Source organism: Osmerus eperlanus, chromosome 2 (genome assembly GCF_963692335.1).
Source record: "Osmerus eperlanus chromosome 2, fOsmEpe2.1, whole genome shotgun sequence".
NCBI classification, from domain to species: Eukaryota; Metazoa; Chordata; class Actinopteri; order Osmeriformes; family Osmeridae; genus Osmerus; species Osmerus eperlanus.
In genome coordinates this window covers 12,411,911-12,435,961 of record NC_085019.1, presented here as the reverse complement: position 1 = coordinate 12,435,961, position 24,051 = coordinate 12,411,911, and the positions used below count along the sequence as shown (strand labels likewise).

At 43.7% G+C, this 24,051-nt stretch overlaps 1 protein-coding gene across 1 annotated transcript in view; it reads right to left on the bottom strand.

Moving 5' to 3' along the window:
- Positions 1 to 1,100: 1,100 nt before the first annotated feature.
- crlf3 (cytokine receptor-like factor 3) overlaps positions 1,101 to 24,051 on the bottom strand; it is a 37,877-nt gene continuing 14,926 nt past the window's right edge. The window contains exons 6-9 of the mRNA XM_062452935.1: positions 5,403 to 5,625; positions 3,020 to 3,158; positions 2,610 to 2,722; positions 1,101 to 2,523 (exon numbers count right to left, since the gene is read on the bottom strand). Of these exons, the coding sequence (XP_062308919.1) occupies positions 2,258 to 2,523; positions 2,610 to 2,722; positions 3,020 to 3,158; positions 5,403 to 5,625 (741 nt within the window). The 3' untranslated portion in view covers positions 1,101 to 2,257. The remainder of the gene's footprint in view (positions 2,524 to 2,609; positions 2,723 to 3,019; positions 3,159 to 5,402; positions 5,626 to 24,051) is intronic.

Below are 24,051 nucleotides of genomic sequence, written 5' to 3'. Positions count from 1 at the left end.
TTGGTTTGGCTCATGTCCCATCTGCTAACATGGAGGGAGTGTGACTTATGACCTATACTGCAGCCAGCCACCAGGGGGAGATCAAGATGTTTTGGCTTCACTTTCCTGAGCTGTTATACCGTCAATTATTTTTAGTCTATGCAAGCGCCATAGTCTTGGGTAATAGTGGTCTTTAAAGTGAGGGGATCTAATTCATGCCTGCAGATGTAGATAAGGAATTTGATTTGACGTTATATAGCTATGTATATAAATATTCACAATAAATTACAAACTATTTTATTACCAAGGACTTCATTGAACTACTTTCATGGCATTCAGATCCAACTGGATAGAGGTACAAAAGCAAATGGTAAACATATACATATTTGGCCCCTTTCACCCGTTTATAAGTGAATAGCATTCAGAATTAGCTACAGGCACTAGTCAAAAGCTGTCATCAGTCGTTAACAGACATGAAGAACTGATTCACGGTCAGCATTTAAATAGATAAAAGTATGTCTATATGTCCCATGTGAAAAAAACTGATATACATTTATGAAAATACAAAACCATTTCTGGCATATTTCTAATTGCATTATCCATTTGCAACTATTCATACAATTTGATAGATTTGGAAAAGAAGAGTGTCATTACGGTGCTACAGAACCAGGGAACACAATGGAACCTGGCTTACGTGTGAAGCACAATGCAATGAGAAGGCCTGGTACTAACAGCCCTTCTATGTCCTAATCCTTTACATAGAGAGTCCAGAATAGTGTAGTTTCTAAATATGTGAAAATGAAATACTTACCAGAGTTAATTAATTTCCCACCCGCTCCCCCCCTCCCCAATGTCTGCTGGTCAGAATTCAGTTTCTCATTTAAAAAACAACACTTTCAACTCGTTCTTCTACATTCCTCTACAGCCTTAAGCAGTCATGATTAGTTGGGCATTAAGAACTTCTCCATAAGAACTGAACAGGATTTCTCATACTTGACCACTGGTATCTTAGCTTCGAGACCAACACATCCAGGAATGATCGACAGTATACACCCTGATCTGACATGGTCACCTTTGTGTAAGCCACATAGTGGAAACTTACTTTGACCTACTGAACTATGTTAAGATCATTGATTTATTTTTTATTTAAAGGACACGCTTTGAATTGAGTCACATCAGTCGTAAATTGCATACTCTTATGACATTAATATCTTACTCTCATTCGTTCCATCGTTCCGTTTCACCTATTAGACAGCAAGTTTGACATTCACCAATCACAGGCTCCTTCCATCCTAGGTTCACAGAAAACCAACAACCAACAAAAACACAACTCCTACAAGAAAATACAATGATTACAAGTTACTTTAAAATACTGTTTTGTAAATTGGCCAAAAAAGGGAAATGTGGAAAAAGTAAAAGGAGGACAGAACTACAGAATTAAATTAATTCACTCAATTAAAAAAGAAAATGTGTCACAAAATCTACAACAGTCTACACTTGCATCACTAAAAGGAGAATAAGAAGTTTCACAATGGCTGTGCTGGAGCCAGACCAGGATGCTTTGCAGTCCAGCCCTTTGATGTCCGACAGTGTAAAGGTACGTCTCTTCCTGTTATCTATCTACCCACCACTGAGACTGAGACCACACAATCCTCCTTACAGATGGGTTACTGCTGCCACATCCGCCATTTTGTGCCCCCAAGGATTGTTATTGTGTGGGCTTTACCACAGGCATTGTTCAATACCACAACTGTCAAATGTCCTTGGTGATATAACCACAGTAATGACTCTCATTATTGAGGACATGGCCAGATGGGCTATCATCAGCAAAAAAGGTGTAAGCTGTAAACAACGCTCTTGTTTTTTATGCAAGCCTGGTCCAAATAAAAAACACAGAATTGTGTGTTGAAAAACAAACATAATTTGGTACCTACACCCAAAACCAAATGGTTCCTTGAAAACATGAAACAAGCCAGATAGATGGATCTCTCTATCTGATCTATCAAACATCATACATGTTTGCATTTTGGTGGAGGCCAATGTAGCCCTTTAGTCGTTTTATGAGGACACCAACTGACTTTGACACATCCACCTCATCCATCAGATTTACAAGGCAGCATCAGTGAGTATCTGGAAGAAAGGGAAGGAAAAATATCTGGGGGTAGGAGTTAAAACATTGGTTTGGGACTGGGCCAAAAAAGCAGGTTGAGAAGTCCAGCAATCAGGATTGTCATGTTGCCAGTGCCCCCTTGACAGCCCTCCTGTCCAATGAGAGGCCTCAAAACACCAACACCTTCCAACCAGTATGGGTAAAGGAGCAGCCAAAGAATAAGCAGTCCACCCCTTGATCCAGCAGCCAATCAAAGACCACTTCCCTGTTCCCTGTGCCAATTGTCACCCTTAGCTTGAAGTTGCCCCCATCACTCAAGTTGTTGTTGCTGACAGGAAGTAGATTGACAACTTCCATTTCAAAGGTCACAGCAGAGCCCAAGGTGATATCCGGAAGCTGATTGGTCATTTCTTTTCCATTGACAAACACTGTACCTGAGGAGAAGAGAGTGACGTAAATACTGTTAGGTCTACATTAAGTAGTGCTAGGAGTGGATATGGAATGAGACACAAGTGCTTACCATTGGTCGAGATGCAGACAGCCTGGTTTCTCTGGAGAGACTCCGCCCCACTCTCACAATCCACACACACTCCAATGCTGTCCTGCTTGTCCACCAGACCCACGGCTGAGATCCTGTACACACACACACAAAATTACAGACTCACACACATGAAAGGTTGGTGGAGAGCGGTTAAAGAATCGGGATAGTAATCAGAAGGTCGCTGGTTCGATTCCCAGCCGTGCCAAATGACGTTGTGTCCTTGGGCAAGGCACTTCACCCTACTTGCCTCGGGGGAATGTCCCTGTACTTACTGTAAGTTGCTCTGGATAAGAGCGTCTGCTAAATGACTAAATGTAAATGTAAATGAAAGAATGAACTAACAGTAGTGAACGTGTGTTAAGAGTGTGTGTGTGTGTGTGTGCACTCACTTGAAGGTGAGAGTTTGTCCACAGAAGTAGGTTGGAGCATTGGAGTAGAGGACCGGGGTTCTGGAAGAGGATGAGTCACTGCGCATGGCGATGTTCCGTCTACTGCTGAGGATGTAGCCCTCACTGCCTGGGCACCAATCTGATGGAGCAGACACACATTATACATAATGTACATGTGTCTGTATGTGCACACTGTCATAAGGGCAATTGTAGTAAGTGTGTAACATATAGTATAGTGTATTTCTGTATGGGCATACAGTACCTGTATACAGATCTGTCGCAAGGGCTTTGCCAACTGTGTGACCGCACAGGACATTGAGCCTGTAAAGGGCCTCGCTTCTGGCTTTTTTACAAATAATTGTTTAGCACTGTTTTGACCCAACATGCTTCTAAAATGAAATACCTTATGCATAGTCTAGGTCCCAGGATGTATTTTATTTTTGTTATTGATTTGTCAATGATTTGATTTTGCGTCAGTATGTAATGCGTGCTCGCTTCATCTCCCTTCTCACTCACAGCGATGAAGGAGAAAAATATTGATTGCATGTGTCAAAGGATCCTCAAGGCTCCTTTGTTTGAATGCACCTTGGAGAAATAATGAATAGAAATGCTTACTAGATAATTGGTGTATTTGCATAGGATGTGTTAGAACTTGCTTCCATATGTGTATTGAGACGGGATGGATTAGCAAAAGCTTGCAAATGTTTTAGAACTCTTTTCCATTTTGTTATGAATTAGCAACTTCTTGCTGATGTGCATCTAAGATAAGATGTGTTAAACCGTCTTGCGGAAAGTTTCAGATAGGAGGCCTCTGTATGACAGCTAGACACTGTTTGCGTATGATTTCTTAGAAACTGCCTGCATAGGATGTGGTTAGAGAACTTTCATAGAGGAAGCCACACTTTACCTTTTAGAGAGTGCAGGTTACTTGGAAACATGCACGATACCTGGATACGTGCGTCATAGCACAGTCAAAAGTTACATTTGTCATCAGTTTTGAAGCATATAAAATGATTTGTATGTCTATGTGTGACGGAGAACACGAGACTTCAGAGACAAGAGCAAGAGAAGAGAGCACCTCGAGTGCTGCCCCATCTGGGGCAGCGGGCTCACAGAAGAAGTCAGTGCGATAGACAGGATATAGCTGTTGAAGTCTTACTCTGTTAACAGTTTTAGTCAATTATTTTCATATATCCTGAAAATAATAAAAAATAAAATACAAAATATGTAAAAGACAAGTCGTTCTCCGTCCTCCCTTGTGCGCCACTCGCCGGACCCGGGAGGTTCGCAAAGCGCCACACGCCTGGAACTGTGGTGAGTCCCCGGGAAGTGTTCAGCTGTTCAGGCTCACTCTCTCTCAAAAAACAATAGGTGCGGTGTTGTGTCCTAGAGACAACGAGTGGAATAAGAGCGAGAAGAGAGCTCTTGATCGTTTTGTCTGTAAGGAACTGTTAACTGGGAGAGAAATATAACAAAGGAATAAGTGATCGACAAAGAGTGATGTTTGCCAGGGAAGGCCAAAAACATTTGCTGTAATAAAGATCTCTTGATTTTGTATTCAAAGCCCAGCGCAACGCCGTGGTAGGTTGGGTGCAGGGATTCTCGAAAGGGAGCCTCTGACCAACTCAGAACCAAACGTGCGTTCTCCACGCACGCAGCCTATGTAAATTCGAGAGACCCCGAGCGCCGAGTGCGTAGGGTCACGCGCGAGATATGTGAGGGCGTCGGAAGGGCGCCGTGCATGCATGCTCGCAGTGAGCCCGGCCTCGTTCCTTCGACACATGAGAGCGGGACTGATTTCGCAGGCACGAGTCGGATGTTGAGAATGTATTTTTTTTTAACTTTTTTTTTTATGAAGGTAAAATTTAAGAAGTCACTGCGAGGATTGCTGGATAAATTTGTCAACACTTGCAGAGAACATGTGGTAGGCTCAATGTGGTGATGATGTAAAGCCAGTGGTTTTAAATAATTTTTGTTGTTGTTTATCTAAAAGAGTCTAATTGCAAAAATACAGGAGAGAGAAAAAGTCATAGCTGGGACTATGTGTATGATGGTGCTGTATTATTCTGCTTGTTAAAAATGTATTGCACAGATTTGTGTAAAAGGGTAGTTTCGCTGCTTGCCAGTCTCTCTGTTCCGAGCTTTACCCACACCAAGCTACAAATTCGAGACCTCCAATCCCAGTTACGCCACCTGGCGTGGGACTATTTATGTTGAGGAGTGAGTTAACCAATGCTTCGTATGTGGCCCTAATTCATCTGCATGTGTGTCAATGAGCAGGGTTTTGCACATCAATTTCGCACAGGGCCTCGCAACCCCTTGCGACGGGCCTGCCTGTATATTTACTGTTTATGTAAAAATGTCTATATGTGTGCGTGTTTACCATGCGGCGCCATGGTGGTATATCCGGCTTGGGGGACGCTCCAGGGGCTCCACTCCGTGCGGCCCTCACCGCGGGCACTCACTCTGAACAGGTGCTCGGTGTGTGTGTCCAGGTGGAGCACCAGGAACTCGCAGTCACGGCCGATGTAGGCATCCTTGTACTGGCCCGATGCACTCCGTCGGTACTGCAGACGGTAGTCCTGCGCTGCAAAGTCATCGTCCACCTATACACACACACACGTGAGCATGTAGACACAGAAGCATACACGTGTTGAGGGAGGGAAAACACAGGAACCTCTTTATATACACTAACTACTTTTTTCTTTGAAGTGTCTTTACTATTGATGCTTGAACTCAGAAGGGCTGAAAAAGGTGACACATTTTATACAGCCGAGAAGCTAGCTTTTCATTATAACGTCAAACATGTCAGCAACAACGTTCTCCATAAACGGGAATCCAGGGAAAGCTGCAGCCAGGGCCTTTGCAAAGAAGACGCTACCGTTATCTTGATTGTGATTGGCCAAATGACTCGCGTTACGTATCACCAAAGATGTTTTATTGTGAAGACGACCGCAATAGGTTTTTGAAATTCCCCTTTATGGGAAATTGACGATTTTGTCCGAAAAGCAACAAGTTTGCAGGTATGTATCTGCATTTGTGTGTACTGTGTCAATGTCTGCCTGTCTCCCTCTCTCTGTGTCAGCGCGTGTGTAAGAGTGATTGAGACTGTTTGTTTATGTATACTTATGCAAAGTGCCCATGAAGCAGTCGGTGATGTCGGTGAGACACACACACAGATTCTTGGAACTATAGATTGATAGTGCACAATGCCCGTGATGAAGTAGGTGACACACAGATTCCTGAAATTATATATAGGGCACAGTGCCGTGATGCAGTCTGCAAGTAAGATGTCAGTTACGCACAAAGATTTCTGTAATAATAGATGTGCAGTGCATGTGATGCAGCTGGTGAGGACAGTTTTTCCTAAGTGGCTTTGGTACCTACATTTCTATCATTGGTGGCCAAGCAGCAAAGGCACCTTAAGTGTTTCTACCTTTTATTATTATTATTATTAGGGTTCCTCCGGTAGGAGGAACGTATTGGTATTGTTAGGGTTCCTCCGGTAGGAGGACCCTATTGTTATTGGTGGTATTATTCTAGTGTAATGGGAGTCAATGGCAGCCCCTAGACTAGTACTGTAAAAAGTTGTGAAATTTGGCATGTTGAAACTGCAGAGCAGTAACTACCATACCAAACATGGGCCACATGAGACAATAGGTGGTGCTACAGGCCACGCCCCAATTTGCCAATTTTGTGATGCCATTTGCATCCCATTTGTCGCAAAATTCATTACATGTGCCTTATTTCTCATGAGGAATAAAAAAGCCTCAAGAACCTAAAACGGCCGCCATATAGGATTTTTTTGTACAATAAAGATTTGTCAAAAATTCTTCTCATGATTCGTAACTCCGATTGACTCGATTCTGAGCCCTACGTGTGTAGGATACATGTGTTTCTATAGTTTGGAAAGCAATAAGGAATATTTTACAGAATTGGCAAATTATTAACATTGACTAAAACTGTACACCTGTTGCACATATTTCATGTGTCCATAAATATGTGCCACATTGCCCTAGGGACTTGATCTGTTCCACACATGAGGAAGACACTACACCATGTTACCATGGAACTTAATATCTCAAAAAATTATACAATTTAAGGAGATCAAATTTTCCAATGCTAAAATAATGCTTTACACATCCGCCGGTCAAAAACTGATACTCTGATTCAATCACAAGTTCATATGAAGACTCTTGACAATGTTTAGTACACAAGTCTGAGAAATAGTAGAATGTAAGATGAAAAGTAGATTTATTGTGAATATTTGAAATATGCATGCTTGGCTAATTGCTAGGGCTTCTTCCAATGAACTGTCTCCCTTGCTCCACAGTGCGTGCGCTCCAAATTCTCACAGACACATCCTGGTCCTTGACACACACACAAGCTTAGGGAGATGCACATACATCCTCCTCCTTGGTAAAAAGTTGTCCAAGTTCTGAAACATTGAAAGTATAGGCCATGAGTAACTACCACACCACAAATGGCCCACCATTGCCCATAGGTCACGCCCTAATTGTCAATTTTCAAAATGATGGCATTTCCACCCCATCATTCTAAAATGTCTAAAACTGGCTATACAGTTTGCCTTATTTCTGAAGAACAGAACAGCCATTGGTCACCCATACAGTCCGCCATGTACGGTGAACATTTAGAAAAACTTACAAATATCTCTTATGAACCATGACTCCAATTTATTTTAAATTATATATGTATGTGTAGGACACATATGTAGTTATGTTAGTTTGAGACCACAATAGCTATGGAAATAAGAGTGAATGCAATTAGGAGGGCGGCTTTGTCCACATAAAATTTTTCTTGTTGTTTTGTTTATAATTAAAAATTACACGTAATTAAAGCAGTCCAAAATTAACAAAGAACATACGCCAATTAAACAGCCGAAGCCAAAGAAACATAGCCTGACGTTGTCATACTCATAATTCTAGTCAGAATATGAGTCTGATACCGCTCCGTTGGGATGTAAGTATGGGGCGTTTCAACCGAACCCGGACAAAAAATGCCTCTTCGCTCAATTGGATAGACCTACAACCAATCAGAGCAACGTAGTATGTTGTTTGTTGAAAACAAATTCAACCCAAGCGCTCTTTGGTGATGTGGTTGATTACGTTACTGTTGATCATCTGTCCTTCCTCGTATAAAGCCCACCCTGACAATTTGATTGGTCCGAACAGCTCTTGTTCGGACATAGTTTTTCCCCAACCGAGCGACCCCAGACCCAACTTCCCGACCAAATTTTTTTGTGGGTGGGCTAAGTTCGGCTTAGCCTGGCTCTGCCCTCCTACGTACTTCCGTTCAATTTTATTTTTGCTTCTGTACATAGGTCTGGCCATGAGGTACGTAAGTCAGATTTTTCAGGTTGATTTTCTACCGGCGAATCAGCAAACAGAGGGAGTGGCTGAGAACGATGACGTTGATGTCGTGCGCTAGTTTGTGTTGTAGTTCCGTAATGGCGGCGGAGAAAGATGCGAACAAAGCCATTCGGTCCGTTGTGGCAACGCTGCCTAATATCCAACAGCTAAAGCCGGAGCAAGAACAAGTTTTGCTGAGTTTTGTTGGTGGCCATGATGTTGCGGCCCTCCTCCCCACAGGGTTCGGGAACAGTTTGATTTTCCTGCTACGGCAGCTAGCTCTGTTACAGTAGTGGTGAAGGAATTGGCTAAGGCGAACGCTAGGGATTGGTTATGGCAGATCAGAGTGGCTCTGGGCAGATCCAATAGTTTTAAACTTCAACAGAGTACCCTACAAGGAAGTCAACGCTTGTCAATGGAGCGAGGCCAGACTCTCTGTACAAATGCAATGTACGAGAGTCTGGTTAGGACCAGGCTAAGTTCGGCTGGCACCCAGGCTAAAAGAAACAGAGACACCAAGATGGAATTGAGGACGCGAATAATGGCGCTGCAATTCTACAAGCAATACAAGCTCTGACCAGTAAAATGGACGAGCAGACGGAACTTTTGAAAAGTTTCGACAGACGTATTGAAGCTAACACAACAGCAATCAAGGAAAACCGGGAAGAAATCTGCGTGCTTCAGAAAAGAAAAGGAGGCCTTCAGAGAGAAAACAACCTGTTGAAGGAAACATGTGCAGAGTAAACCCGGTACAAAAGAAGGTGGAATCTGAGGATGATTGGTCTCCCTGAAAAGGATGGAGAGGACACGAGAGAAGTTGTCATCGGGATACTGACAAGGGTTGTTCAAATGTCTGTGGAGAGGCTGCGAGACACCGTAGACACCGTTCACCGGCTGCGAAGGAAAGGCCATGCCACTATCTCAAATAAGACACCGAGAGCAATCATCATTCAGTTCGGGATGAGAACTGTGCGGGATGATGTTTGGAAGAAGTCGAAGGATGCGAGAGTGTGTAGGGACATGCACATACGTTTCAAAGAAGACCTCTCGAAAGAAGACCGGGAGGCGCGTGCAAAGCTATGGCCTCTGGTCCAAGAAGCCAGAAAGACAGTTAAAAGGGCATTCTTGAAAGAAGGATACACTCTGATCGATAACCGGAGAGTGGACCCTGACTGAACACTTGTTTTGCTATCTTTGAATGGCTGTTAGAAATCCAGCCTGCACTCACGTTTGAATGAGGAGCTATTTTGTTGTTTGGTTGACATTTAAACGCTCCGATACCACTTTCCCGCACTTTGTTTTTTATCGTATCACTGAACATCCGAGGTTAAATGACCAGATGTTGGGGTTTAAGCATGGTTGGTTGCATTGATGACTGAAATGTTTTGTGCGCGCCAGCATGTGGCTGATGCTGGATGTTGATTTCATATTTGGATGGACCTTTGCTACAATGGCTGTTCGGTTTGTAGTTTTTCTTTTTCACCGTCTACGGTGTATGGAGGGTTGGTTGTACTCTACGTGTGGATTGTGGACTATTTGTTCTTTCCTGCGCATCGTTACACTCTTTTGGGCTTTGTTTATAGAATATATTTATCACCTAAATGTCCTTTATTTCTTTAAAACTAGGGGGTTGAAAGATAATGTAAAACGTAAGGCTATTTTTTTTTCTGTAAGGAGCAAAGGGCTAATTGTGTTTTTTTGCAAGAAACCCACTCAGCTGAGGCTGACACGAAATTTTGGAAATTGCAATGGGGATACTCTATCTTTTTCAGTCATGGAACGTCACATTCGGCAGGAGTTATGGTTTTATGAAACAGATTTCCTGGGAAAATTATTAACCATAAAAGTGACTCTAACGGCTATTGGTTAATGGTTGCAACAGAAATGAATGGTAAAACTACATTTTGTTATGTGTGTATGGTTATAACAATAGAGCACAGAACAAGAATCTTTTCTCATCCTTAAGTGAGTGCTTAGCTGAATGGAAAATGCTTTTTTCAACAGAGTAATAATAGGGGGGGGATTTTAATCTGGCCCCTGATCTTTGGTTAGACCGCCTACCTTCAAAGAGGCATTGCCACACATTTGACGAAACAATAGTTGAATTGATCACAAAGGCCAATCTAATAGATTATTGGAGAATGAAAAACCCAACCAGAATTCAGTTTACCTGGTTCAACTCATCTCACAATGGCCAGTGCTCAAGATTGGATTATTGGTTGATCTCAGACAATTTAGTTAATGAGGTAAATGGATGTGAAATTTCAGCATCACCCCTGACTGATCATTGTGTAATATCTTTGACACTTTCTCCGGGTGGAAGAGAGAATAACATAAACTCCATATGGAAATTTAACAATACCCTTTTGGAAGATGCTGAGTTTTGTACTGTAGTTAAACAACTGGTTACAGAAGTAGGTGAATTTTCTGAGTAAATGGGAATGGGTCAAGTTCAAAATTAAACAAATAGCTATTAGGATAAGTAAAAAATTATCAACACTTAAAAAGATAAGACAAAGAGACGTAATTAGTCACATTAATACGCTGTGCTGTAAAGATGATTTGACACTGGAAGAGCAGACTGAATTAAACAATCTACAGTCCAATCTTGACAATATATATATATCTGGAAAAGGCCAAGGGGGCTTTTATTCGTTCAAGGGCTCGTTGGATTGAAGAAGGGGAAAAAAAACTGTTCTTATTTCTTTAGTCTGGAAAAACAGAGACAGACGAAGAATAGTATTCGGAAGTTAAATATCAATGATATATTTTTAATGCTATTTAAAACACGCAGCGTATTTGTTCAGCTGCATTTCCTTTCCCTGCTCTCCCTCCGTCTCTCTGCCACTCATGCGTCTCTCTCACATACACACACACACACGGTCACAACGTCAGCACACGTTAGCAATGACGTAGATCCACCGTTCTAGTAAGACAGACAGCGATAACAGCGAGCCTTCAGCATTAGTAACGTAGCTAAAAGTCTAGCAAAGTTGAGGCTACTCTTCGCTAGGTACCTATGAACATGTCTTAATCTGCTAGACAAGTGGGTTCCCCTTCGTTCTTTTGGTGAGCAGTCTCACAAGCCCTACTTACGCGCCGTCATGGAGCTGACCAGCTAAATAGTTATTTAGCACTAGCGTTGCTACCTGCATATATGCAGAAATTGTTTACAATATTTTCAGGCATCAACCAGTGCTGCTCAAGCAGAAAGAGGGAGAGAAAGAGAGATTCATTAGGCATTGAAGAAAGAGTAGGAGAGGAGGAAGGACAGCATCCAACATGCTGCTGTGAGAGAGGTGAGGTGGACAAACAGATGTAGAAACAGGCAGGTAAGAAAGCAGGTCTCAGGACAAGGGAACTAATTTCTATCCTTTGGTTTCTGGCGATAGAACTTGAATGGGGTGTGAATTTTGTATAGGGTGTTAAATGGCTTAGCCATTATACTTAGCATGGTTGGCCTGAGCATAGGCCTTAGACAGACAGTCATGCAGAGTCTGGACAAAATCACTGTATTCACTTAGCTCATTATTTGTAGGGAGACCAAAAACAGGGAAGGGTTAGGAAGCCTGGGGTGTCTACCAAACATGAGATAGTATGGTGTGTACCCAGTCGAATCATGGCATGTGCTGTTGTATGTATGTCATGGCATCCACATACTCATGCCAGCGGAGCTTCAAGTGTGGCTCTAGTGTCCCCAGCATGTTCAAAAGTTTCCTGTTAAACCTCTCAGTGGTCCCATTTCCCTGGGCGTGGTATGGGGTTGTGTGGGTCTTAGTGATGCCAGTGCACTTACATAACTCCTTTACAATAGCACATTTTCGAAATTGCGCCCTTGGTCTGCATGCAATTTTGCAGGGACACCAAACCGGCAGAAGACACACAGCACAGTTTCTCCAAAGCACCTTAGCCACCGTCTTGGCCTTTGTGGGGTAGGCCTGTGCATAGCGAGAGAAGTGGTCGGTAACAATGAGCACATTTTCTATACCCCCTTTGGATTTTTCCAGGGTCAAAAAGTCCACACATATAAGCTCCATGGGTGCGCTGCTGTGGATGCTGACCAGAGGAGCCCTGAGGCTTGCAGTAGGGGTCTTTCTGAGGCAGCAACTTTTACACTGCTCACACAAAGCTTTGATTTCCTGGAACATTCTTGGCCAGTAAAATCTCTCTTGTCATCTGCAATGTACTCTCAAATCCCAAGTGCCCTGAGTCATCATGGAGAGCGGTTTAGACTGATGTGTGTAGCCTCTCCGGCAGTACTATCTGCTCCACTGCACCTCTCTGATGGTCTTGAATGCTACGATACATGATACCATCTCTTATCACTAACCTCCTCCACTCCTTTAAGGCTCACTTGCCCTCCACCTCCGACCCTATCACTGTGGCTTGGTTTCTGGTTCCGGCTCCTAAAGTGCAAGACTGGACCAATGAAAGGATCTTCCTTCTGCCCTGCACAAATCTCCTGTTTTGTCATGGCAGGGAGTGACTCTGTCCCTACATTCCTATAAGGCTCACTAGACTCCTGGGCTGGACAAAGTTCGGGACCCTCGGGGGCAGCCACGCTCACACCTGGAGGGATTTCTGGCTCTGGAGTGGTCTGTGTTTCCTCATGCTTTGGGCCAAGGACCCTCACCCGCTGAGGACAGGATGGTAAGACCTCTGTGACTTCCTGGTAGGACAAGCGGGAGAGGGCATCAGCATTTGAGTTGCTCTGGCCCCTTTTATACTGGATGTCGAAATCAAATACAGACAGACAAGACACCCACCTCTGACCCGTCGCATCCAGCCTTGCTGAAGTTATCACATACTTGAGAGGGCTGTTGTCTGTCTGGACAGAAAATGTGCGCCCATAGAGATGGTCATAGAATTGATCTGTCACGGCCCACTTCAGGGCGAGGAACTCAAGTTTATGGGCAGGATACTTTGTCTCTGCTGGGCTCAAGCCTCGGCTGGCGTAGGCTCCATCCTGCATTTGTGCCAAGACAGCACCAAGCCCCCTTCCAGAGGTGTCTGTCTGCAGGACAAAAGGTATGTTGTAATCTGGATAGCCTAACACCAGAGCAGTCATCAGACTTTCTTTCAGGGTCTTAAATGCCTCCTCACACTCATTAGTCCACAAGAAAGGCGGGTCAGGAGCGGCACCTTTCTTTCCCCCTTTCTTTTCCCGTCTTGGGTCACCAGTGGTGAGGCAATATAAGGGAGCAGCTAGGGTGGAGTATCCCAGCACATATCGCCTGTAGTACCCAGCAAATCCCAAGAACTGCAGCACTTCTTTACGATTTGTGGGCCTTGGCCAGTCCTTGACTCTGCTGATCTTCTCTGGGTCTGACCCAATTCCCTCAGCAGACAGCAAGTGACCCAAATACTGCACCTCCTTTCTCACAAGCTGGCCCATCGAAGGCCTCAACTTCAAGCCATGCTCCTGGAGCCGATCACACATCATCTGTAGCCTCTGTAGATGCTCATCAAATGATTTTGAGAAAATTATGAGGTCTTCCAGATAAATCAGGAGGTGGGTAAAGTTGAGATTGCCAAAGCAGCAGGTCATGAGTCTCTGAGAAGTGGACGGAACTCGAACTTGTTGGAGTTGTATGGAGAAGTACTTTGCTTGTCCCAGAGCTTCCAGTGCCTCTTCTATCCTAGGCAGAGGGAAAGCATCTCTTGCAGGAGTTGAGCTTCCTATAGTCGATGCATAGCCTTAGTGACCCATCCTTCTTGGTCACGATCACTACAGGTGCCGCATATGGGCTCCTGCTAGGCCGGATAACTTCCACCGTCTCCACCTCCTTTAGCAACAGTCTGACGTCCTGCCACAGAGGGGGGGGGGGATCTTGCGATATGGGAGTCGAAATGGCTTGGAGTCTACCAGAGGGATTTAGTGCTGCACTGTTTGTGCGGCCATAGTCCATGGGATGCTTGAGAAAACGCCTGCATTCTTTTCCACAAGCTCTTGAAGGAGAGAGTGTTGTTGCTCATTTTCCATCGTTGCTCCACTAATGTCCACACCCCAGCCTGTCACCACTTGATCACAGCTCAGGCATGCATTGTTGTCCCCATCACTATTACCTCCCTCCTTCGTTTTGTCAGCAAACTCCACAACACTGTCCACAAGAAAAGCATTGACTGACAGGGGCCGAACCTCTCTTAACATCAACAAGAACTTTGGCAAGAGGCTTTGAGGAAGTCGGGGGGGGGGGGGGGGGGGTTGGAGAGAAACGCTTTTTGTCTTCTGCTAGTTTTCTACACAGGGTGAACAGTGGCTAATAAATTGTGTTCCGCAATAAATGTGCACAAACGTATTTCTAAGTCGCAGACACGGTCAGTCATAGACAACGGTGTGTCAGCTGTAACAGTAGCTCCCGGCAACGTTGTGGTAAGTTTGAGTGCATGGGCAGTGGCTCTGACATGACAAGCAAGCACTTTCTTACCGCTGTTGGTGTATAGTAACTTCCTCGAGCAACATGTGCAGAAACAAGCACCAGGCTCTCTCAGGTTCTTGCAGCAACTGCCATAAGGCTTGCCGTCTGTACCTTCTTCTATCCACGCCCAGCGCCATTTATTTTTTACTAATTTATCTATGGGTAGGACATCATCCCCAGGCTTCATGAATTTGCGCTCACCATGCTTTCACCGACAACGCTAACGTGACGTATGGATCTCATTCACACTGTGTTGCCAGGACCCGCCCTGCTCTGCTTCTGATAGGCTTGTAACGTTAGTTATAGCTGCGTTCCTCTCACATGATTGGTAGGGGAAATCAATTGACTCGAAAATATTAAACCGCATGCAAGTTCCCCCAAAAGAATTCTCAGGGCCGCACGCCGGACATCCGGCATGATGACGAAATACTTTAAGCCCTGGGGAGTTGTAGGGAGGGGTGACCTTCAATCAGGGCTGTGTATGTCTTTCTCTGTGGGCCGACGGTAATGTTACACAATAAGTCAATTTCCTTTGCTGCAGGGATGCGAATCTTACGGCCAGTATACACAGCAGTGCCCAACATGTCATCTGTGTCACTTTGATCAGTGTCTACAACCTCCTGCAGAGCCGCATACCATTTTGGATGGCTTTCTTTGATCTGATGGAGAAACTGTTGGCAAAAGGACGCTTGGAGGTAGATTCTGGAGGCATGAATGACATTGGTACCTACAAGCAGAGGGACGGAGGAGCGATATTCAGAATCAGGAACAACAAAAGCTGGTACATCCTTGAACTCTTTTCCCAGTGCTTTCAGTCGGATGCGAAGGACACCACAGTGGGGCACCCTTTGACTTCCAGGGTATTTTGGAGGGCTGTAGCTTTTGCTGTTTAAGGGTGGGGTGGTTCCGCCAGTATCTATGGGTAATACTGGTTACTTGAGAGCCAGAGTCAATGAGCGCCCTGCACTTCATTCCGTTGACTTCCACCTCCCCCTCATTCCTGGGACCCACTAAGGGAGGCTCCTCTGGCTGCTGGCCTTTTCATCCTCCACTGGGGGACCTTGCTGCATGCCCATGGTTGCCCTGGTAACCATGGGCTCTAGGCGTTTAAATGGGATTGGGATGACTGAGGCGTGCTTCCCTCCACAGGGGTCACCGTCTGGGTCTGCAGGTTGGGATTTGGAAACGCTGCTCTGCAGACCCGGGCAATATGTCCTTGCTTCCCACATCTTAAGCATGTGACATAAGCAGTCTGAACGACATTTCCTGCAGATGGATGAGTTCTTAGTGGGGGGGCAAGGGGGTGGAGCAGAGATCCTTGATTCTAGTCCACACAACTTGGCCATGTGTTCCTCTTGGATAAAGGCTAGCCTCTTGACCATCTCAGTCAACTCTGTTAACTCTGATGCATGTTTTGTTCTATCTGCCTTCCCATTTGCACTAGGCTCTGGTGTAACATGTACCTGTCTTCTTTGACTTATGTTGTGACTGGAATTTTTTCCCTTGAGAAATTTTGTACCTCAACCTGCAGCTCTCTGAAGCTTAAGAGGGCTTCATCTGTTAAATTCTTGCATACACCTCCTCGTAAATGGACTGCATTTATATAGCGCTTTTCTACCTTAGCGGCACTCATTGCCTCTCATTCACATTGGCGGAACCAGACTTTTATATATGGGGTGGCCAAGAGGTGGCCAGGGCTACTTCAGGGGGTCCACAGAACAAGACTGAAAATGTGTGTGTAACCTTGGGCCCCGTTTACACGGAGGAAAAACGCATATATTTTCATGCGGTTTGGCCTTTCATTTACACGAAAACAGAGATTTTATCACGGAAACGATCATTTCTAAAAAATCCGGCCAAAGTGGAGATTTCTGAAAACTCTGTTTTTGTGTTTGCGTTTGCACTAGGTTAAACTGAGTTTTAGGTTCTCAAACGTCACAGTATGCGACTAAAAATGCATCACGTCATGTGAGCGTCCTATGTTTACAGTTAGTTTGCTTACTGATCATGGATGCTGTTACGGTAGTGCTCATTTATGCGTTAATGCAAACCCTTTTGGCCTGTTTGTATTTACAAACACAACTGATTTTTATATCGACGAGCAAAGGCGAAGATTTTTAGAATTCTGATTGGTTTGCATGGCTTTATCCTTCTCGTTACACTGCCGCCTACAGGTTTGGCATAGTTATGATGGCGCTCGGGTGCGTATTTATGCGGGTTCATGTAAACAGAAACATTTTTGAAAACGATCTTGTGTGTACGACGTTATTTTTGAAAACGGAGGAAATATTTGTTTCTGTAAATACCCGGCTATGTGTAAACGTGGCCTAAGCCTAGCATCTAAGCAGTGTAAATTATTAATACGATTGCTGATGAGAAATAGAAATTTCAATTGACTTAAGCCTGAGTTCTTCAGTGTGACCTAGTATGGTCCACTCGGCTTACTTTAATCAAATTCTACATTTACTATGAATAGATTGTGTCTGTATATCTGAATTACAACTCATTTCTTTCTTACACACACTGTACTGTAGGCTACTCACAAACTGGAGACTTTGGTCACTCTGTTTTCATGAATATATAATCTGGGTCTAACCAGGTTAGAGGTTAGATCCTTCTTTTACATTAAAACATAACTATTAGTGTATACTCACACAAAAAATGCCACAGCCATCAAAACAAGAACACTCATGAATCAAAAACCAACATTTTAAAGTGAGGCTTAATCGGAAAAAAACTTTTTTGTAGGCTTACATGTGTGGCCTACAAACACAAGCTAAACTTGGCATGTGACTGACTGCCTAGTATGCTCTGACTTGGTGCCTGTAGCCTTGGGGAGGGAATCATCTCTGAGGTCTTGGGGTGATGCAAGGACTGGGATCCATTTCCACCTGATCCCGTTTGCTCAGCTTTTTGAAGAAGTCTGCTATGTTACCCTTTCTTTAAATGTTTGAAGTGAACCCTAAGAAAAAATAACATGTAGGCCTACAAATCCAATTACCCACATTTGAGTCCAATCTCGATCTTAAACATATCCCCATTATTATCAACTACCAGCCTTTAAGTTACTAGATCATAGCTAGCCCTACTCTGAAATCCGTATTTCAAACAGGCATTATACAATAGCAAACAGGGTAGCTATCTGACTGCAGTGTTAATCTTTTGTAACGTTAATAGATTGATAAGGCATCTCATCAAGGAATCTTAGCCGTTAAAGTACAAAAATAGTGTAGCGACCCACACCGAAAGACGTGCATTATATGTTAGGTTGTTAGTTCGTTGTTTACCAGTAGTGTTCGCGGGGTCCGACATGCCAATCAACCTGCTGTCTGCTAATCACGGGAATGCCCAGAATGTTCGGATTCCGGGTATCCTGGTGGTTGGCGAAGGGGCATGGAGGGGGGTTGGGGGGAAGGGGTGGAGCGTTCGAAGTTAAGACCAGGGGCCTCATGTATAAAGGATTGCGCAGCTTTCATACCAGAAGATGGCGTACGGCCAAAACTCGAAAAGTACCTACGCACAGAAATATTCACATGTATAAAACCGGTCGTACGCCAGGTCCTGCGCACCTTTCCTTTATAAATCACAATCAACGTGAGATTGACCGCACGTGAACGAGCCACTGACCCCGCCTTGCCTCCTCCCATAAATGAATATGCAGATGACCTATAAATGCGCTCCTGAGGTCATTTCTTTGTCTGAAATAAAATGTCTAAACACAAAATAACAATTTCACAGACTGTGAGATCGAGGTTCTAACCATAGCAGGGGGAGGCGAGAAAATGTGTCCTGTTTGTCGGTGTGTCATCAGGCATTAGCAACATAAGAAAGTCGGCGGAGTAAACTGTCAGGCGCATGCACCCTTTCTTTTTTTTTTTACCTGTAGCACTTTGAGATTTAGCTAAATATAAAGTGCATTACAAATACAATTATTATTATTATTAAAGGACCGTAAATGCTGTGGGTTCGGAGAACTGGACCATGGCAGAAATTAAGAAGAAATGTTCCGATGTAAAACTCGAAGAAACGAGTGGTGGCGCATCGTAACAGCATGATTTCCTGAGTGAATTTGTCGTTCGTTTGACACCCTCAAATTTGGTGCCGGATTAAACAGTAGCCTATATAGAGCTAGCATTTCCCGTTTGGGTTTTGGCATTTTGATGTGATCATCCACATTAATGAAAAAAAAAAAAGAAGAAAAAAAAAAATGAAAATGTGATTTGAATAGTCAACGTCATAGACGTATGACAGTAAGTGGAAACTTTATTTTGTAATGTTAGGTGAGTTTCGGCACTTTTCAGTTAGAATTCGCCATGTTACAGAGCCAGACAAGACTTTGCGGGCGGTCCGCACTCTCACGTCTGCTCAAAAGTTTCTGTGACGGCCAGCACATTCTCGCGTCAAGTAAATCTTTATACATCACACCGTGTGCGTGAAAACCAGCGTACGCAAGCTTTTTGTGCGTACGCAACGTTTATACATGAGGCCCCAGGTTCAGCGTCTGTTCTTTCTGTTACGTCTGGGTTTCACAAGAGGCGGTCACTATTGTTTTGTGGGCTACCTTTCTTTTATTTAGCGTGGGCTAAGGCCAAACAGCTGTTTGGCTTACTAGTAGCCTGTGTACCGTGTGGTTAATAAGCGTCAATTAGGGAACTTCATCTTATGCCTGGACGATTGTTCCTTTCTGACCTAGTCAGGTCCTTACAATAGATTTCAAATGGCTAAATGATACTGTTGTTGTTTTAAAAGTGTGCTATATAAATGAAAATGAAAAAAACGAAATTGAATCAACTACACCACAGTACAACTACGCTGTTAGCTACTAAGGTAGTGCTAAGTGCTAAACAAAAACAGACATATTTCTCTTATCTGAATCTGTTATGGAACCAAATTGCCAATATGGCCCAGCAACTCAACTTTCATAACATTTTGTTCAGGAAGCCTCAACCCCAATGCTAAACCTTAAAACGATAACTGTAAAATGATGCTCTTGTCTTCCGTCGCTGGCGCTGTATCAGACGCTGGTGTAGTGATTTGTGACTGACTGGTGAACTGTGGAAATATCCTTGATTGAAAAAATGCGCTGCCAGATGTCAAAAGAAACACTTCTTTTAACAAGATAAATTAAATGTCAATTGCCAGGGATAGCGAATGACATTTTGGGGTGGCACCTGGGGTGGCCAGTCCGATATCAGGGGGGTCCAGTGCCACCCCGGCCACCCCTCTGGCTCCGCGACTGGTGTTGTGTCTAATGATTGCTCCATAGTGTTCATATTAGGGGTGGGGGAAAAAAATCGATTCACATTTGAATCGCGATTCAGTCTACTAGCGATTCACAAATGTCAAAAATCCTAAAAAATACATTTTAAAATGATTAAAAATCGAATCAAACCCGGAATCGATTCGAATTGTGAGGTACCAAAAGATTCCCACCCCTAGTTTATATATTGATTTGCTGTGTTTATGATCTGAAAGCATTGTTTTATTTTGAGCACAGGTTAAATGGTGTGTTTGATTTTGCCAGAAGAGTCAAAGGTTTTGGAAAAGTAGTTTGGAAGATGTGGTTTGGTGTTTACAGTTTTGAGAAAATGGGTGACCGTTTCAAGAAATTTGTTTTAGCTATTGTGAAAAACTGAAATACCAAAGTCTGGTGAAAATGTCATGTGAATAGCCTCATTGGAAATATATTTACAGAATTTTAAGTGTTCAATACTTATTTCCCCCACTGTATAACAAACCTCAAGGATGTCTGGGGCCTGTACTACGAATCAAAATCAACATGCTCTGGATTACTTTCAGTTACCCGGCTACACGAAGCCTAACAATCGCAATCACGATAAGCGGTATCACAACGGCAGTTATCAACTCTTTAACTCAACCCAGATCTTTCCAATCTAGAGACGTGCGCGTTCACATAAAGGGGCGGTGTTTGCACCGTATGTCCAATCGCAATGGACAAAACAATAGCCGCATATTTCACGCAGGAGGAGCAGACATTAATCTTACAAACTTTGTCTACTCCTCCTGCGTGAAATAGCCTAATACAAACATATCAGGAATACAGACATTTAATACAGCCAAAACCCAAATCCACAAATTCGCTGCTGCCAAGCTGGCAGAAAATAGCAGACGCTGTAAATGCGTAAGCTACATGACTTATTGATATCACTGCCCCAGGCACAAGATGTGACCATAATTACACTTGTGCATTCCATAACGTTAAACTTTTGTTGCTGTATTATTTTAGTTGCAACCCTGGCAGTGGCAAACGATCGTGGGAGCAAATAAAAAATAAATATAAAAACATAATTCAAAACGGTAAGTAGCCGTAGGCAATACTTGCACATATTTTAAGGCCAACAAGTACAATAATGAATTGCCTGAGTCAGTCCCTTTTGTAGGATATTGGTATACAAAGGGCCTATAGAACAATGAAATTGCTTGGAGCCAACAGGAAGAAAAATGAGGCAAAGAAAACTGGAGGGAGCCCTCCTCCACAGGACTTCACTCCTGCTGAGGAGCTGGTCCTCTCCAGCTATCAGGGTCGCCCCATGATGGAAGGAGTGGAAGGGGGCATTTCTTCAGACCCTGGTGGCAGCAGCTCGGAAACCCAAGCATATGTATGTTTCAAGTAATCTATATGACCATTTTAATTCAACAATTATTTATGAATATTGTAGGAGTGAAATGTATTACTGTTCTCTGCAGTGACAGGAAATACAGTGGTGTTGCTGCCACCACCCACTGTCGTCCCACTGTGCCATACAGAGGTAACAGTGAAACTAATAGTCATACGCCAGTATGTATGCCATATGTGGTTGCTGAATATTGATCAAATATGCCATTTACTTTCTCAAGTGGAGGTCCTAGATGATCAGGAAACTGTCTGCCTGCTCAGAGAGCATTTTGGGGGTACACTTTTGAGTTATTTTTACCACTTGCAACACAGGTGGTGAGAGTGTGTGAACGTGCTAATGGTGGTGGTCTGAACATGAGACACAAGGCCTCAAAGTGCTCATTTAAATTATGACTCAATTGATTAAATTGCTATGGTGTTAAACTCAGCAGGAAGAGGAACTTCTTCCTCCCCCTGAGCCTAGGGCCTCCACTTCAAGGCCAAGACAAAGACACAAGGTATAAGCAATGAACCTTGAAACACAGTAGTCAAATGGACACCTTCAACTTTCTCCAAGTGTGCCTTGCAAAGGGACAATGTTCTTTATTTGTTTCAGGTTGGAGCAGATAATGTGAGGGCCCTGTATAAAAAGAACCCTGGAGCTCGATATAGAGTATAAAAGGCTCGACAGAGTATAAGAGGCTTTTAATAAAAAAAACAAGGCTGGAGATAGAAAAAATTGAATATGAGAAGAAGGTAGTCCATGACTAAATGAATGACACTAAACTTAGTTACACTAAGTTATATATAATAGTTACACTATTACTTCAGTACAAGCTCTCCCAGCTGAACGTGCCTGATTCCACCTGCAGGTGGATCACAGACTTCCTGTCTGACAGGAAGCAGTGCGTTGAGCTGGGAACACAAGTCTCTGACTCCCGGTCCATCAGCACCGGTTCACCTCAGGGCTGCGTCCTTTCTCCTCTGCTCTTCTCCCTGTACACCAACAGCTGCACCTCCAGTCATCCGTCCGTCAAACTCCTGAAGTTTGCGGACGACACCACCCTTATTGGGCTCATCTCTGGTGGAGACGAGTCTGATTATAGGTGGGAAGCGGCCAACCTGGTGACCTGGTGCAGCCAGAACAACTTAGAGCTCAATGCTCTTAAGACAGTGGAGATGGTTGTGGACTTCAGGGAGAACACAGCCCCACTCACCCCCATCACCCTGTGTGACTCCCCAGTCAACACTGTGGAGTCCTTCCGCTTCCTGGGCACTATCCTCTCCCAGGACCTCAAGTGGGAACTGAACATCAGCTCCCTCATCAAGAAGGCACAACAGAGGATGTACTTCCTTCGGCAGCTGAAGAAGTTCAACCTGCCAAAGACAATGATGGTGCACTTCTACTCAGCCATCATTGAGTCCATCCTCACCTCCTCCATCACCGTCTTGTACACTGCTGCCACTGCCAAGGACAAGAGCAGGCTGCAGCGTATCATCCGCACTGCTGAGAAGGTGATTGGCTGCAATCTGCCTACCCTCGAGGACCTGCACACCTCGAGGACCCTGAGGCGAGCGAGGAAGATTATGGCCGACTCCTCCCACCCTGGACACTCCCTGTTTCAGTCACTCCCCTCCGGCAGAAGGCTGCGGACCATCAGGACCAATACCTCACGCCCCCAAAACCGTTTCTTCCCTTCCGCTGTTGGCCTCTTCAACAAGGCCAAGGGACCACACTGACTCTAATGACTTCCTACTTAAAACACACTGCTTTTTGCACTGCATTACAAAATTGTATCTTGTACATTTGTATTTTTTGTAATATTTGTATTTTTATATTGTAAATTACGGCAACTTATATTTTATTGTATATTTTATTTAATTCTAATTCCACTTAGTACTACTAGTTTATGTCCTGCCAAAGCAAATTCCTTGTCTGTGCAAACTTTCATGGCGAATAAATCCCATTCTGATTCTAACATTCTTTTTCTGCGTTCCTAGGAAAGAGAGAACACATGAGGATGTATTTGTTCAACTTTTTTCTACGTTTTGGTCTTTGTATACCTTTTTGTGGCTTGTCCCAAATAATTTTTGGTTGTGCCTTTGAGTCTTGTGAGGGTTTTCACAATTTCTTTCAATGTCCTATTTATTGTTTTTGAAAAATGCTATAAAAGTGAATGAAACATCCAAATTCAATGAAAGTAGGGAAATTATCATTTATTTAACTTGTGAAGAGCATTGTACGGTACCATACACGTTGTTCTTTTTGGTTTGAAATGTTTTGGTTGAAGGAAACCCACATTTCTGATATGAAAATTATTAGAAAATGGGTAAAAGCAACCCAAGGACAACAGAAGGGGTTAAGGGGAGACACCCCAGTGAATAGGGATAAAATATCAACATTAGGGAGTCAGGTGGCTGAGCGGTTAGGGAATCGGGCTAGTAATCTGAAGGTTGCCAGTTCGATTTCTGGCCGTGTCAAATGACGTTGTGTCCTTGGACAAGGCACTTCACCCTACTTGCCTCGGGGGGAATGTCCCTGTACTTACTGTAAGTCGCTCTGGATAAGAGCGTCTGCTAAATGACTAAATGTAAATGTAAAACATGACACTACATAAAAGTACCTGT